Source organism: Python bivittatus, unplaced genomic scaffold (genome assembly GCF_059951505.1).
Source record: "Python bivittatus isolate LINGU-HERP-01145 unplaced genomic scaffold, Pbiv_v1 ctg000220_np1212, whole genome shotgun sequence".
In the NCBI taxonomy this organism is placed as follows: domain Eukaryota; kingdom Metazoa; phylum Chordata; class Lepidosauria; order Squamata; family Pythonidae; genus Python; species Python bivittatus.
In genome coordinates this window covers 1,808,670-1,826,455 of record NW_028277048.1, presented here as the reverse complement: position 1 = coordinate 1,826,455, position 17,786 = coordinate 1,808,670, and the positions used below count along the sequence as shown (strand labels likewise).

General features: G+C 41.0%; 1 protein-coding gene across 6 annotated transcripts in view; it reads left to right on the top strand.

The window, feature by feature from the left end:
• The window catches only part of KANK2 (KN motif and ankyrin repeat domains 2), a 69,316-nt gene that overhangs the window by 32,193 nt on the left and 19,337 nt on the right, over nt 1–17,786 (top strand). For 4 of the 6 annotated variants that reach the window (XM_088137628.1, XM_088137630.1, XM_088137632.1 and 1 more), the window contains 2 exons: nt 12,638–12,756; nt 14,551–16,074. In XM_088137628.1, coding sequence (XP_087993754.1) covers nt 12,720–12,756; nt 14,551–16,074 — 1,561 coding nt within the window. In that variant the 5' untranslated portion in view covers nt 12,638–12,719. Of the gene's footprint in view, nt 1–8,697; nt 8,897–12,637; nt 12,757–14,550; nt 16,075–17,786 lie in introns of all 6 variants that reach the window. The other 2 variants (XM_088137631.1, XM_088137627.1) reach the window with 1 other exon arrangement.

Below are 17,786 nucleotides of genomic sequence, written 5' to 3'. Positions count from 1 at the left end.
GGTGTTTTGTATGTCTGTGAACATTTACAGCACCCCTCTTTTCATAAATACTTGTACACCCACAACTTCTAATCTTGACCCATTGTAATTTTTATATATTTATTTCCTCTGTTAGCGATTTTTGGGAATGAATCAAAGGTCCCTACATAGTCAAAACAGCACAATCCACATGGAAGAGAGAAGTATCAGTAGGTCTGTGGAGTCCCAAAGTTTGCAGAACTATCTCCTGAAAAAATTAAAAGGCAAGCTCCCCCTCAAAAACAAAACGAAACAAAACGCATCCTCAGTAGTTGCAGAATGTGGAGTCCCTTGGGAAAAGAAAATGGTGGAGAGGACCAGATGGGATTGGCTGGAAGTGCCCAATGAAAAAGAAGGTGGGGCCTTGTTAGCCTGGGAAACTGCAAAATACTGTTGATTAGATGGCAGCAGCAGAGAGGGAGGAGGGAGGGTGGAAGGTAAATGGTTTATATTTGTATTTTTTTCTTCTGTTGTTCCTTGCTTCATTTCCTCCTTTTGTTTCCTCCTATCAATAGAAATAATAAGTAGAAGATGGAGACCCATATATGGTTTTAAAAGGAGTAAATTTTGGGGGGCCTAGATAGGTAATTTCCTGTTTTGTGTTGAGGAACCATTCTGTTCTCGGGGATGGAGAAGAAAGCTGCCCGTAGAATGGAGGAATTGTAGACTTTAAAACAGTCAGAACTGGGCATCAGCATGTCCATGAACACAAGACAAAAAACAAAATGTAGCAAGAAAGCAAAGAACTAATGCTATTTTTAGCTCAGTTCTTATACAGTTTATTCTCATTCTAATTTCGGAACAAACTATAATGGAAAAGCTGTGACAGTCTGTGACAGTCCTGTTACAATAACCCTGCAGCATTCTCCAGAAATGTTAGAAGCTAGCAGTTAGACTTAAGCTGGTAAAGTAGCTTCTAAAAATGCTGCAGATGTAACCACTGCTTTTATCATTGCATATTACAAGCCTGTTTCCTTTGCTGTTCACTCCAATCACAGGTTGGAGGGCTCTGCTGAAAGACGGTGACTTATGTGACTGTCCTGCAGTGTCACTTGTTGAAGATCCAACAAGGTGAATTACTTGAACAGGGCACATATGTGAAGACATTGCACAAATATTTGGGTTATGCATCAGAAGCTTATTTTAATCTCTCACTCCTTCACTGAATTGCAGTCATTTATTGCAAGACTCTTTTTTAAATTAAAAATCAGGCATTTTAAAAAATAAAAATGACTTTTCCTAAAAAGCAGCAGGAAATATCATCCAAAATATTTCATAATGTATTGGGAAGCCAGTGAAACATTAGCATCAGTATGGGGAAACTTTTGACCCAGAGCAAAGTTAACTTCTTCTGCAAACAAAAAATCAGGAAACCGTGACAAAAAGTTGCAGTAATATATAAAGGTAAGAGATCAAACTCTCATCCATAGCAACTAATACCTAAGGTTGAGCCACAACAACCCTGCAATACTGTTATCTTCATTTACTGATTGTGATGCTGAAGAAATATATTAGTTAGGTCCCAGCAAGTTGGGTTTGACTCCTGGAGAGTGTATGGACACATTGACTGGCTCTTGCAGTCTATGGTACTGCTCGTAATCATTTCCAAATCCATAGTTCAAAGCCTTTTTTCTCTTTCCTAGTGTTCACCATTGATAGCTATGTATTATCATTCAAAGGATCGTTGATTTAACTGTTTTGATTTTTCTTGTCACTGAAATATACTCATCCTTTATGAACCTGAAGATCCAAGGTGTCTGAACATAATGTTCTACATTTTAAAAAGCTTTTTTGGGGACCTGTAAATCAGAGCACTTACTTCCAGAAACTGCCTACCTGCCCCTTAGCATGACATAGTCTTGGGAAGGTTTGAAAGGAGATGGTACTTGGCTGTCTGGAATAATCCATTCCCACATCAATGGATTTTACACATCTCTAGAGAGCTATAACCTGAAGATAATTGTGGAAGAAATGCACATCTGCATCTTCCTCTGGACACTGACACATACCTGGTCACTTTTTAACAAAAATGATATAAAAGCTCAAAGATATCTAGCTTTTGATGTCTAATTTGACCCAGTATGACTGGTTAAAGTGTCCTGCCAACTGGTGATATTCAGAAGTTGATGAGGGCAGCAAAGTTAAATCAATAACTTTGCTTAATATATCGCAGATGCGTAATCAGGATAACACTCTTCAGCACCAAACAAAGGCAATAGAGGTAGGATAGGGATGCAGGGGGGCCTGCAAATTTAATGCTGGTTCAGATTTTGGCCAACCAAGAAGGATGGCTAAAAAGGACTTCAACTCAGAAATTATTAGTGAATAGCATACAATCTCCAGGTTTCAGCATACCCCATGTTTTCCACTGCTTATTTTTTGGCCTTGTGCCTAAATTTTCCGGTTAAATGACAAAAATGTATAACAGGTACCTGTCATATAATGGTCCATCTTGTTAAAGAATAATATGCCAGTATTCAAGAAATTTATATGGATAATCACAAATGGCAGTGTTAACAGTGGGGAGTTAGTTCTCTCCTTCCTGCAGACTCAATATTTGGTTATGCTAAGTTAGCAAAGAGTTTTCAGTCTTAACAAAATTGTTATTTAGTCCCTTAACCATTGATAGTGAGTGCAGATATATTTTAAAATTTAAGAACTAGGGTTGAATCAAAAATAATTTTTACAGAAAACCAGACATTTTAAAGTGGAAGAGAAGTTTAATTTTTTAAACATAGAATATCTATAGACATGAGATATTTTTCATCATGAGTTATGAAAAAAAATCATTTGTGAAACAAGATAGCTGTATATTGTGGCAAAAACTCATCTAAATTCTGTTTTTGGAGGCAGTGTCTATCTCTTCCTTCACAATTCTGTGGTAGAATCAGTCTCTCCTACAAAACAAGCAAATTTTGACATTAAAATCAATCTCTCCTTGCTGAGTTGCATTTCCTTTAATTTATTTTTTCTAAAGCTCTGCCCAAGAGCATATATAGGCTTCTTCTCAATCTACCATATGATGTGTGATCCTTTCTTCTGCTGAGTTTTGCATGCTAGTTCCTTATATATATACTTTTCTTAACTGAAGGCTTTTGTGTGGTCAAATGCCTGTCGGTCTTGTGTAAAATGGTGTAGAGGCATGAAATTTGTAACTGTATTGCAGCATCACTGCCCTGTCAGTCTCTCCAGAGACCCCACAGTGGTACGGGGATGTATGTGACCAAACCACATGGAATTTTGCTGGGAGTTACAGATCTGCCTGGCTACAATTCTGGGGGGGAAAAAAGCAAAAATTTTGTCTTTATTGGCGTGCTTGGAAAACAGTACTCTTTCCCTGGTTTTGCTTTGCAGATATGAGACTAAATATGTTGCTAAGATCAGATACTTTCTAAATGACATTGCAGAGAATGAGGATTATTCTCAGGCGGTTGGGCCAAAGATCCTGTTAGCAATAATAGTGTTTTTGGGAAGAGCAGGCAAGAGAGATAAGAGCTCAGAGCCAAAGAAAGAGCACCATTTCCAGACCGCTGGCCTTCTCCCAATCCTTCGGATTTCAGTAAAACCTGCACCTGAGACCTGGTTCTGACTGACTGTTCATGAACCTATTCCTTGTCTTTCCTCCTTTGAGCTCTTTCTGTGCATTAAGTAGCCCAACAAATCAAACAGCGGTGAGACTGACCAGAGTTAATTGGCAATTGATAATTAACTGGGACTCTCTGGTTTCTTCCTGGCAGGTTACAGAAAAAAAAAATCCACCTTCTCTTCATCATAGACAGACCAGCCAGCAAAGAGGGTTAGGGTTTCTTTGTGGCCCATTTTATGCTGTTTAAATCACAGACATAGTTCCCAGGCAATTGAAGTCCCTTCCTCTAGGGAAGGGCGTGAGTGCAAAATGCTAGGCTGTTTGGGTCAGGTTTTGTCATGGCTTGTCAGTTTCCAAGAAATGAAAGACCCACACTCACAGAAACGACAGGTGTATATTGAGATGTGACATGCTTAAAACCTTCCTGGTCACAATGTTATTTGACCACCAAAGGGCTCACTTCATGCTAAACTACGACTTCATCTTAGTCTGATTCTGATAGGGTAGGAGAGGTGACTGAATGTTTTTGTCTGGAAAGGCAACTGAAGTCTTGAGATCACAAAAAGAATGGTAAATCCAGTATTCCTGGATCTTTCCTTTGTCTTGGAGAGTGCAGCATGGCATTGTAGGTTTGTCTTCTAGTTATTCATGACTAAGAATAAGGTTTTTTAAAAGCCCTTCTTTGTACATGCGTTATTTATCTGCCACTTGTTTGCTTCTTCTGTTCAGGATGCTACAGACAAAGTTGAAAGGGTTCCTGGTGTCTCTGCCAGACAGGGTCTGTCAGACAGATTATCTCTGTCCCTCTCACCCAGTTTCTTTGCTGGCTTGCATTCAGTGCACTTGGGGTGGGGGTGGGAGGTGAAGAGTGTAGCATCTCAAAGATGGAAGGTGAGGCAGAAAGAGTTTCAGAAGATTTCCCATATCCAGATTAATCCTTTCCCAATCTGGGTAGTCTCCTTGCTTGCAAGCAATGATAATATGGATATAATGGCTGGCAGTATCCCAAATCACTTTTTCGTTAAAACTAACCCCTTCCTGAAGAGCCTGAGAACATTTTTGCCAACCTCGAAAAGGCAAATTGAGAAAGGATCACATATGGTTTCTTTAAAAAGAACGGTCATGCCTGTCCCAGCAATGGAGTCATTCCAGCAAGACCCTGAGATTGAAGCCCCAGCACAGCGGTGTCCTTTCCCTCAATTCCCAGGAGAATTGGGTCTGGGATCTGGCTTTTCTCGGGTGTCAGTAGTGAACATGTGCTGCCAGCTGTTTTCATGCAGTGCAAATGAAATGAACCAGCTGTTCCTTGCAAAGAAAAGCTGTTGAATGGAAACACTGAGCCCATTGAGAATTCTTTTCTTTTTCAGGGGATATGCCCATTTTCAACTGTGTAGGAACAGCCAAAGTAGGTGTTAGCATGTGGGCTCAAGCACCTTAAAAAGTGCAAATTGCTGTCAAGTAGGAGTTACGATGCATGTGGATTTCTGTGCCTGCTAGCCACTGTCCATGGCAACATGGCTGAAACTCATCTTCTGGCTTGTTTGCATAAAACAACATCTTAGAATAGTGAAAACTGGCTTTTGCTAAGTCCAGAGTCCTCTCAGTCTTACCATTTGAATTGGTGGTTGAATCCCAAGTTATGCCTTTGAAATGGTGCTCTGAATTGTAGCCGTAACATTTAATGACTACTTGACCGGTTGAATTTTAAAACCTATGCCAACCTCTAGCCATGGCAATGTGGTTAAAGGAAGGAAATAAAGAAGATTTTAGTTTCTAAGCAGCCATGTGACCATCTTTCTCCCACACTTAGAATTTAATTAAGGACATGTCCACACAAGGATCTTTTACCATTTCAGAAACAGCTCTGCACCTGCAGGATCTTCCATTCTGGTCTGCTCTTAAGATCTATGCCAATTTATTTCTGGCTCAGCTGCAATGTATCTAGAATTGCAGGAAGATTTTTCATTTGCAAAACTGAAATTCTGCAAAGCTTATAGGAGATGGTTTTCCCATTGACGGGGATGCTAGTCTATGCTGGTCTTTGACCATAACAAAGATTTGATTGATTGAGGGACGCTTGTCTCAACCCAACCCTGAATCCTGGTCTCTAACAAGCATTGCTCTTCTTCATCTGTCTCTATAGAGCAATGGAGGCCTGTCGCTGGCATTCCAAGTAAGGGCTTTCTTTCCTCCACCCCAGCAGATTCCCCGCTCCCTCCCTCTCTCTCTCCCCCAGACAAATCCACAGAAGAGTGAAGAGGAAACATTCATGATTTCTTAATTTTGTTCTTTTCAGTAGCAATGAAGGGATTTTTGTACTTACGATATCTAACTGCCCTAAATATTAATTGGGGGTAACTGTGGCTTACATATGAAAAAAAAAAAAGCCTCAATGAACTGGAATTTTGCTCTGGCATAAATGCTGGTACAACCTATGCATTGTTAAAAAAAAAAAAAAAACCCCACAAAAAATCCATCTGGATCAACAGCTGGTTGCAGCATCCTGTTTTCCACAGACACCCTGGAGAGATCCAAGGCAGGGCAGGAAAGCAGCAGCAACTGATATTTGGGACTTCAGAGCAGAACCTTCCATTATAATTATTAGCTTTCTTTGGCACTGAATATTTTTACACAAGGGTGAAAAGGAGACTCTCTAGAGTAGCAGTCTTGTCTACTCACATGTCCAGATGAAATAAAAGTCTCCAGGAAATTAAAACACTTTCTTTGTTTTACAGAGATTTACTGATTCTGAGTTTAACTTCATGGAGGCCATACAGTGGGGCAAAAAAGTATTTAGTCAGCCACCAATTGTGCAAGTTCTCCCACTTAAAAAGATGAGAGAGGCCTGTAATTTTCATCATAGGTATACCTCAACTATGAGAAACAAAATGGGGAAGAAAATCCAGAAAATCACATTGTCTGATTTTTAAAGAATTTATTTGCAAATCATGGTGGAAAATAAGTATTTGGTCAATATCAATACTTTGTTATATATCCTTTGTTGGCAATGACAGAGGTCAAACGTTTTCTGTAAGCCTTCACAAGGTTTTCACACACTGTTGCTGGTATTTTGGCCCATTCCTCCATGCAGATCTCCTCTAGAGCAGTGATGTTTTGGGGCTGTTGTTGGGCAACACGGACTTTCAACTCCCTCCCAAGGTTTTCCATGGGGTTGAGATCTGGAGACTGGCTAGGCCACTCCAGGACCTTGAAATGCTTCTTACGAAGCTACTCCTTCGTTGCCCGGGCGGTGTGTTTGGGATCATTGTCATGCTGAAAGGCCCAGCCACGTTTCATCTTCAATGCCCTTGCTGATGGAAGGAGGTGTTCACTCAAAATCTCACGATGCATTGCCCCATTCATTCTTTCCTTTACATGGATCAGTCGTCCTGGTCCCTTTGCAGAAAAACAGCCCCAAAGCATGATGTTTCCACCCCCATGCTTCACAGTAGTTATGGTGTTCTTTGGATGCAACTCAGCATTCTCTCTCCTCCAAACACGATGAGTTGAGTTTAGACCAAAACGTTCTACTTTGGTTTCATCTGACCATATGACATTCTCCCAATCCTCTTCTGGATCATCCAAATGCTCTCTAGCAAACTTCAGACAGGCCCGGACATGTACTGGCTTAAGCAGGGGGACACATCTGGCACTGCAGGATTTGAGTCCCTGGCGGCGTAGTGTGTTACTGATGGTAGCCTTTGTTACTTTGATCCCAGCTCTCTGCAGGTCATTCACTAGGTCCCCCCATGTGGTTCTGGGATTTTTGCTCACCATTCTTGTGATCATTTTGACCCCACAGGGTGAGATCTTGCATGGAGCCCCAGATCGAGGGAGATTATCAGTGGTCTTGTATGTCTTCCATTTTCTAATTATTGCTCCCACAGTTGATTTCTTCACACCAAGCTGCTTGCCTATTGCAGATTCAGTCTTCCCAGCCTGGTGCAGGTCTACAATTTTGTTTCTGGTGTCCTTCAACAGCTCTTTGGTCTTGGCCATAGTGGAGTTTGAAGTGTGACTGTTTGAGGTTGTGGACAGGTGTCTTTTATACTGATAACAAGGTCAAACAGGTGCCATTACTACAGGTAACGAGTGGAGGACAGAGGAGCCTCTTAAAGAAGTAGTTACAGGTCTGTGAGAGCCAGAGCTGCTTGTTTGTAGGTGACCAAATACTTATTTTCCACCATGATTTGCAAATAAATTCTTTAAAAATCAGACAATGTGATTTTCTGGGTTTTTCCCCCCATTTTGTCTCTCATAGTTGAGGTATACCTATGATGAAAATTACAGGCCTCTCTCATCTTTTTAAGTGGGAGAACTTGCACAATTGGTGGCTGACTAAATACTTTTTTGCCCCACTGTAGGTGGACACCCTTTATGTTGTTGGGAACCACATTTAACTGTTTTGGGGGAAGTTACAATGACAGGGGTGAAGAGCAAAGCTCATGGAATCTGCTCAAGTTTCCTGACTGGGGGTGTGGAGAGAGTTGGTTGGGGGGAGGGAATCCTTTTTAAACTGGGTTAAGACTACATTAAGGCTTATACAACAAGGTTCTTTGTATTCCTTGGCTAAAATGTTGAGAAACCACACTGCCACTTTTCAAAAATTGCACAATCAAAATTCAACAGCCTGATCAAAGGGGGAATACAAAAAACAAGAGGGGGAGGGCTCAGAGGCCACCTTGTAGGTTGTGCAGCCCTAATGTAAACCACATTTGGTATCAGAAAAGAACTCAGCTAGGTAACAAAACACCTCGACTGTTTTGCTTGATCTGTCTAACCCAGCTTCATAGTTGGATATCCACCGATGCTTAGAACATAAAATGTATGAACCAGCCATTCTAAGGAAAAGGGCAAGACATCAAAGAATTATCGATGTACATAGAGGTACAATCGGTTTTTTTTAAATTAAACTTTTAGATGTAAGGACCTTACGTGGGGGCAGGAAAAAGGGCTGTTGTGTGCATTCCCTGTTTTCCTCTATCCACTGGCATTGAGCATCCATATTCTCCTATGGTAGAAATATGAGCCATGGGCAACTGTTGGTTGAAAGGCAGCTGTCCATTTTACATTTCACACCTTTATTCTTCCAGCTGCCTGCATGGGGGAAAATGAAGAAAGAAGCTGCTTCAGATAACTGAAGACTAGCTGCTGCTGACAGACCTGTCCTCGTGAATTTACCACATCCTTTTAAAAGGCTATCTCGGGTCATCTGTGGTGGTGAATTGTCCAAGTCAGCCTTCCCCAATCTGATGTCCTCCAAATGCAAACTCCTTTCACCCTGGCCAACAAGTAAATCATGTAGCTCTCCAGGCTTTAACTCCAGAACTTGTCATTTGTGCCCAGGACAACTCTTAAAAAATTAGAAGCTATGAAGAAGAGTTCCTGAGTATATACAGAGGGCATTTTTTCTGTCCAGCATCCTCCTACTTCAATTAGTTTCCAGAGCAGTGTGTATAACATGCAAGGCAGGCTTGAGGCCAGCAAATTTCTTTTTAGGGATTCATCCCTGGCCAGCTGCAGAGGGAGTCACAACGCTTCCCATTCCTCTTTGTATACATTTTGCAGCACTCCTCCGCTCTGGCCCAGAATTCTTACTGGAAGGGCTTTTGCAATCCTGCTCCGCCCAGGCCTTGGTTGCAGTTGCTGAGGGAGTGTGGTGGCAGGAGCAGGCCGAGGCAGCAGCCCTGTCTAGAGGATTGAGGCTTTGGATGGAGAAAGACCCAGACTATCTGCTGACCCAGCGATGGGGAATTTGAAATGGGTCAGGGAGGGGAGAACACACAAGCTGGGAGGAAGCGTCCTTCCCTATCCAGTCTTCCTCGTGGCTGTGCTTTGCAGCCAAAGAATGTGAAACCCGCAATGAGAAAACGGATAAGGAGACAGGAATGTTTATGGCTTTGCCACAATTCCCCCATAAATTTGAGAGATGCCGCTCCGTAGAAAACAAAGTCCCATTCAGCTCTCCTGTCCAGCGCTCAGGCTCTCTGCCAGATGGAAACCCAGATGGTCTCTGTTCTCAGCCCTCAACTCTTGCATCTGCCCAACAGGATTCAGCATCTGCTTCTCTCATAGTGCCCTGACTTATCAAAGACAGACAGACAGACAAGGCAACCCTCTAAACCTGGCATTTTAAAGGTAGCCCATTGTGACTAATCCTCTCCTATGTCCAGGGCTGAGGCTGCAGGCCAGCCTGACAGGCAAATGGTGGCAGTCACCTCAGGTTGTGCCTTGGGGAGGGATGGGAAGAGTGAAAGAGAGGAGCAACAGCTGTCCTGTTCTTGACACACAGACTGAGCTATTCTGCTCCCCCGGAGAAGAGAAAGGTGTGTGCTTCCCAGCTTCTGCATCTCCAAGCCAAGCCTATTGCACTTGGGTGTGGTGGAGAATGCTTCCCCCCCACAAAAAAAAAAAAACGACAACAAAAAACACTTGCCTGAGCCATTCTGGTGTGTGATTTTGGGCCAGAAGCAACATGGCCCACGTCCTGGGAGTTTCCTTCTTTTTTATTACTATTATGGGAGCTCCTAATCAGTTCTTGGATGTGGGGCAGGGCCTTTTTATCCCCATTTCCCCATTGTTGCCCCCAGCTGCCATTTCCCCCTTATTTGCTAACAGAAGCAAATATGCTATATGATGAAATTTGGGTAAATTGGTTGAGTTGCCCGAGTTGAACACGTGGCCTTCAGGCTGGATATCCCAATCATTCATTACATCCTCTTCCATTAAATATAGAAGAAACATCTTTTTTACAATTTTATAGCCCCTGACAGAAATCCTAGTTAAGTAAGGTCCACTTAAAACACTCTTACTGACTGAATAATCCACTCAAATTACCTATTGTATTTGATAGAGTATTTGTTTATTATGTTTTTAATCTAATTTTACTTGGAAAAATTGTCCATACATTTGGCTTAAACAGTTGTTAAACAATATGCAGACCACACTCTTTCTAGGGAATGCATAATTCCCTACATCTAACCACTGTGCAGTTTAATTACCTAGACCGTTACATTGTTTCATCAATTAGAAGAAATTTTATTGCTGAAGACAGCCAAGATGCAGATAGGCATAATCTGAGAGAGTAAAAAGGTCTTACATATTGACCTAACTTGGGAAGGGTTAACTATGGGTAAAATCACACCCATATCAATATGAACAAGACTTAGATTTGCATTTTTTAATTTATGTGGACTCAGGTAAATAATTTTTCAAAAAGGCAGTGAGGCTTATAATACATGCTATAGCATATATTTTCTGGATTCTAAGGTAACTGTTGATATGTCGTACTCTATTTCCCAACTGTTTAATTTTGTATTAAGAATTTTTATTTTGTAACTATAGCAGCAGCAGGGCTGAGCCTGTAGGATGAAAGGTTGGTGGTCTCAGCCCACCTTGCCCAGAAGCCCTCAAGTCTAGAGTTTAGCTCAGCTCCCTGCCTCGGGTGCAGCCTGTTACTTCTTGCTGCCTCTACCTATCTTCTAGGAAGCACCTTACTTGCTCTCTTTCCCCTAACCTGAGTGAGTGAGTGTGTGTGAGAGAGAGAGGGCTCCCATACCTCCTGTTATTTGCTGGCATATTAAAAAGAGAGAGAGAGAGAGAGAGAGAGAGAGAGAGAGAGAGAGAGAGAAATAGCGCCATCTCCTGGCTGGGTATTGTCAAGGCATGTGGCTAGCAGGATCACTTCCCTTCCCATGGGAGATGAACAAGATTAATAAATCAAACTTTCTTTTAAAAAAAAAGGAAAGAGAGAATGTTAAAATCTTTTTAGCTTTGAGATATACATGCAAGACACCAAATGGAAAAAAAGAAATAAAAAATATAGAGCTATTCAAATTACAGACAGCATCCTAAAAAGAGTCTCATATGAAAAATGTAAAAATCTAAAGCCCTGGGAGACTCCAGAAATCTTGTTTGTCCCTATTTGGAGGCAACTTAGCTGTAAAGAAGTTCCAAGTTGCAAAAACATGCCATTACTGAGCTTGCATAGAAACAAGAAAGAAAGAAAGAAAGAAAGAAAGAAAGAAAGAAAGAAAGAAAGAAAGAAAGAAAGAAAGAAAGAAAGAAAGAGAAAGAAAGCCATCTTGTGGCCTTTGCGTGAGCCTCTTCATGAATAAAAATGATGGTTGAATGCAGGCTATTTTTTCTCTTTGGAATGGTGCCCAGCTGCTCAGAGAAAAGACCATGGTAAATTGAAAGGTGGTCATCAGTATCCTGGAGAGGATACTGTATTTGTTAATTCTTTCAATATGAGACTATAACACTGAAAGCTTTAATCTCCTTACCATTATCATGTTTACAAATGAGCAGATAGCTTTTCATACAGGGAATTTGAAGATGCATGATTTTCCTCCACTGGCAACCTAAAATATGTTTATTTGTTAATTTATCAACACTGATATGCTCCCTAAAACAACTTGAAAAGGTGGCTAGGCCCCCGTGGTGGCGACTTATACTTTAAAAATTTAAAACAATTTCCACAATATTCCACAAGCATAGGAGAAGTACAGCTTTTTAGATAACAGGCAACAGTATTGAAGATGAAGGGTGGAATAGTGTGAGAATTTTGTATTAATATTTCTTCTAATTAGCAAGCAAGCAACATACAGTTTTTGATAGGGTGTATTGTTATGGATAAGCAATTAATCTTTTGAGCTATGTTCAGTTTTGCACATTTTTACTGCATAGCTTTTAGAACATTTATACATTTGTTGTTACTTTTGTTCTCCGTAACTTGAAGATAATTACAGTGGGAATAACCCTGTTAGGAATTGTAAACACTATAGGCAAGAACTGTTGTGCCATTTTTAAGTTCAGTGTAGCACCTATATAGCACAAGATTGGTGGTGATTACTCACTAAAAGTGTTACTGGAAGTAATTATCACAGAGGGCCTCTTTCTGAAAGTATTGTCAAATTCTTATTAGTCATTCCCACAAACGTTTTAAGCAGCAAGCAGAACAACAATCCCTTACTCTGGGCTGATTGTTTTAAGAATATGTGGATTAAAGTGGCATCTGATTTCTATTTTCAGGCAATGTGGGTTTCCTATGTGCTGTGAGAAGGGTTCTGGGCTGTTTTGAACGTGCCCATTGAATTTAGATCAAGTGGAAAGAATGGCCCAGGTTCTGCACATGGAGACTGCTTTCCCAGGTAGGTGTATGTGAAGACTACTACTTGTAGATAGCATCAGCAGGGGGCACAGTGCTATAACATCATCCTTTGTGCCAGCCCAGATGGTAATCTTGGATCACACTGCCACATTCAATCTCTGAATTATTCTCACTGAAAGCTCTCCTATTTCATAGCATGGGAAGGGATGTGGAATAAATTCTATTTTCTTGTGTATGCAAATATGTTACCACTTGATGCCTGTAAAATCCAGTCAGGATTTAGTGATATAGTACAATATCTATAGAATACAGGTAGTCCTCATTTAGCAACTGCAATTGGGACTGGCAACTTGATCGTTAAGCGAAGTGGTCCCTAAGTGACACCGCAACTGTGGTTATGATCTTACTTCAGCTTTCCTTTGTTTACAGACCTACGAAGGTAGTAAATGTGAGGATTGGTTGCAAAGTTACTTTTTCATCATCCTTGTAACTGCGAACAGTTGCTAAACAAGGTCTACCTGTATATTGGTAGTCCTTGTATATACGTTGGGAATCAAAGTGTTTCCTGACAGAAGGATCTTTTCATTGTCAATTCAATGTATTATACAACTATTCCATTTGTGGTGGCAAAAATAGGGGAGGGTTACAAATGGGAAATAATTCTGACTGGACCACTAAATAAGATTTCACAGACAATAAAAACTCCATCTGGAAGGATTCTAGAATCCCTAAATGCTACACAGATCTGTTGTATCTTTGGACTAGAGAAAGGGAGAAAGTCTCAGTTACAAGAATAAAATCATTTTCTTGCTAGAACAAACCAAATCCTATCTACACTTTTCTAATAGTAGCCAGCTAGATGCCCAAGCTTGGCAACTTAATAAGAAGTGCATCTAAGGTCAGTTTACAGTAAAAGCAAGCTAATGGTCACCATTCCCTGCTTCTATCTAGCATTTTAGAAGTATTTCTGACTTGTATTTGTATTCTTCTGGAACACTATTATATATATTATTATATATATTATTATATATATATATATATTATATATATAACTATTATATATATTATATATATGTGTATATGCAGAGCATTTAAAAAAACCTTTTTGCATATCTGAATACATTATGCTCTTCTGGAAATATGTTAATAACAGTGCCAGAACAATGTCTTTCCCCCATCACTGCATTGATGGCTGATCATTGGGACTATGGGGAAAAGTGATCAGAGCTGCTGATAGATCTGTGGTCCACAGAGAATGGCATAGGCTTGCCTGTGGACTAAGAATTGCCCATACATGGAGCTCTATAAATGCAAGCTGTACTGTCTTAAGTTACATCAGTACTGAGGTATGGATGAGCTATTATGACATTTGGCGTGAGAATATAAAATTAAGTCATCACACTCTTAAGATGTAGCTTTGCAATCACTCAATCAATCAATGAGGCTTGTTGGTTTGGCAGTCAGATCCAAGTTATGCAAAATTGGGAAAAATGTAGACTTCCTATTTACTGGCTACAAGCACACTGTGTCATTTGATTTAAGCTAGTCCCCCTTGTCTGAGGATTGCTGGTGTGATGCAATAGGCAGATTTAAAAAATACAGTTGGTTCTAAGCTAATGTTTTTCTCTCATAGAATGGAAATAGGAGACAACTGGAGTCTATGACTACATCTGCCTATACTGAGCTCTGCCAATACATGCCATGATATGCAAAACGTCCATTGTTCAACTATGTCATGGTGATCCCAGTCTTCCTGTGATCGATCCTTTCATGCACATCTTCAATCCAGACAGAAAAGTGTTCTAAGCTGATCTTTCTCTTTTGTGCTTTGCAGGAAAGGGCAATCCAGCCTCTGCTACAATCTTTCATGGGAAGGAGCAAGACTTAACTTACTCAGTGGAGACTCCTTATGGCTACCGCCTTGACCTGGACTTTCTCAAGTATGTGGATGACATTGAGAAAGGCCACACTATTAAGCGCATTCCAGTCCATCGCCGACCACGCTACAGCTCATTGCCACGGGGCTATGGCTACACTGGTTCATGGTGGACATCCACTGAGTCCCTCTGTTCCAATGCCAGTATGGACAGTCGCCACTCCTCCTATTCTTATTGTGGCCGTAGCTTCTACCCACAGTACACTAATGCAATTCCAAGCAGTTTCAATGCCCGTGTGGAGAAAACTTTGCTCGATGCTAGAAAGAAGTTAGAAGACCAGGCAGACTTAGATGGGGAAACACCCACAGCAAGTGGTCTAGGAAGTCTCCACAACAGTGTATCTGGTTCAACAAGTTCTTTGGTTGGAAGCCAGGGTGTTTCCCGTCAGACTTCTTACAATGGCTCACAGCAAGGTGCTCCTGGACAATTTACACCAATTGGTTCTGGATTGTCCACTCCAGTCTCGCCAACCCCAGGACATCTTCAACATGTCCGTGAGCAGATGGCTGTGGCCTTGAAGAAGTTGCGCCAATTGGAAGAGCAGGTCAAGATGATCCCAGTGCTTCAGGTGAAGATCTCAGTGCTACAGGAAGAGAAAAGGCAGCTTAGTGTTCAGCTTAAAAGCCAGAAGTTCTTAGGGCATCCAGGAGGATTTGGCAAGGGCAAATCAAGAGGGGAGCTCTACATAGATATCCCTGAGGAGGGGGCAGGTGGAAATACAGAGGACAGCAGTACAAGGTCTGGCATGAAGGGTAAATTGGATAAGAAGGAAGTGAGGTCAGTGGGTGTGGGAAGGACAGCTGAAGATGGAGAGCTGAATGTGGAAGTGGGAACATGTGACATAGGGGTAGCAGTCAGGGAGGAGGAGTTGGGTTTGCCTTCCCCAGAGGAGGAGCAGCAATGCCAAGCTATTCAGGCCTTATCCACCAAAATTGCTGTACTAGAAACACAACTGAAGAGAGCACTTCAGGATCTCCAGGCTGCCCATCAGAAACTGGATCATCAGGGCAGGGAGAAGGAAGACAAAGAAACTTCAACAAGGGATGAGGGCCTGATGGAATGGGCAGTAAGAGTAGAAGGTCCAGAGCAGTGGGATGCCCCCATTCGGGTTGATGCAGTCAAAGTTGTCCAAGTGGAAAGGGAGCCAGAGATTGCAGCCAGTATAGCTACAGGGCCGCAGAGGGCACAACTCCTGGAGAGCAAGGAGCCCTATGCCAGCCTCAGACCTTCAGCAGGCAAAGATTCAGCATCTGAGAAAGTTCAGTTGCCACTTTGTGCCACATATCACAGCAGTGAGGTGATGGAAACCACTTTCCCAATTCATGCTGGCTCAGCAACCACAGCTACCACCTTCCATTCTGTGAAGAAGATCAGCATTGTCAACACAGAAGAGGATGGGCATGGAAAGAAAGAAGCAAGAGGTAAAGAACAAGGAAAGTAGTCTATCATTGATTTGCTTTGAGAGGAGCAGAACACATTTATCCAGACGAGATATTCAGTTACTTGATTACAGGTCACCGACATAGATATCAGAACAATAAGACAGATAAAAGAGTAAAGAAAAAGAAAAGAAAAAATACTAAATAGTAAAATAAAATAAAAATGATATCTCGAATACTTTATGCGGTACAGCCAAAAATCAGCCTAAAGTTAATTTGACATTAATAATGCATATGCAAACTTTGCAACAGCTTGTGTTATTTTAGGGTCATCTGCCAGAAGGAATTTTACATAAGGTTCATCTGGATGTCCAGGATTCATCATGGATGTCTATGACCTAATGAAAGATGTGAAAAGTTCTGTATGTGTATCTCTGTAGAAGTTGCAATACAGTAGCCCAGGGGCCAACAATTTGCCCAGACTGGCAAGGGCAAATCCTTTCTGCATAGCAAATCTTCAGAAACCTGCCCTCTAGTACAGCTGATGGCAAGATATCAAAACACAATGGCGTGAAGGCCCTACAAAATGCATTAACTGTAAGCTGGTTAAGATATTGGGCCACTTTGAAGCAGGTCTTACTATGGCCCCATTTTAGACCAGCTGATATTCTACTGTATTCATTTTGCAATTCCATGTCAAGGATTCTTTGTCTAAGAGTTGCCATGGCCTGTTCTTGTTCCAGTACTTCTGGTGTTCTTGTCCCAGTACTTCTGGTGTAAAGCCCACTTTATGAATTTAACCTTCAATTTGTTACTTCCAGGTAGATTGAACAAAAAAAAAAGAAGTCAACCTTGTGGTTAAAAATTAAAATTTAGCCAGTATTTAAATATACATAACTATGTCCTTGTTTCATTCCTCAAAAGCCCAGCTTCCCGCCACAGGGCTATGCTAGAAACACTTCTTGCTACCTGAAATATCTTTCATATAAAATTAGTTTACACCTTTTCTAGTTTAATATAATTGGAGCCTGGTGTTAACTGGGCCCCATGTACAAGCTGGGCCAATGTTTTGGCTTCAAATTTTTATTTTTATTTTTTTTATTTATTTTCAAATTTGTATGCCACCCATCTCCCCCATAGATGCAGAGCATCTGGAATAAATTGTGTGCCTGTTGAGAAAAACTAGAAGATTGCTGTTGAACTTCTAGGAGCATTAAAAGACCAATAAATATTTACCATGCAAATCAATCCAGTCCCCAAACCTACCATTTCCCCATTTTTCTACCAGTGCTCAGAATACTTAATAAGGTAACTAAAATGCAGTACTAAAGACATTTTGGACTAGTTTATATCACATTAAATAGACTACTGCTGCATGAGATCCCCACCCCCCAGCAAAAGATTTTGCCATGAGGTAACGTATCTTTCACCTTACTTTCTCACCCAAGGGTGCATTACAATATTTTGCTTATCTATTGCCTTTGAACTGGAATCTTTCCGTTTTCCCTATAAAAGGTTAGATGTATTATGACCATACTTTCAACTAATGAACATCATATTCAAAATGACACATGACATAATACTATATTAAAGTAAAGTCACTTCATATCTGTGTCTATTAAAAATAGCCAGGACAAAAGGCTTGGCAGGGTTTCCATAGTCTTTAGGGAGATAAAAAAATTCTGGCAGAATCCCTTTGTCCCTCTTGTCAAGGCCCAGGGAAAAAAATGCTTATCTATGTTTATTCCCTGGCC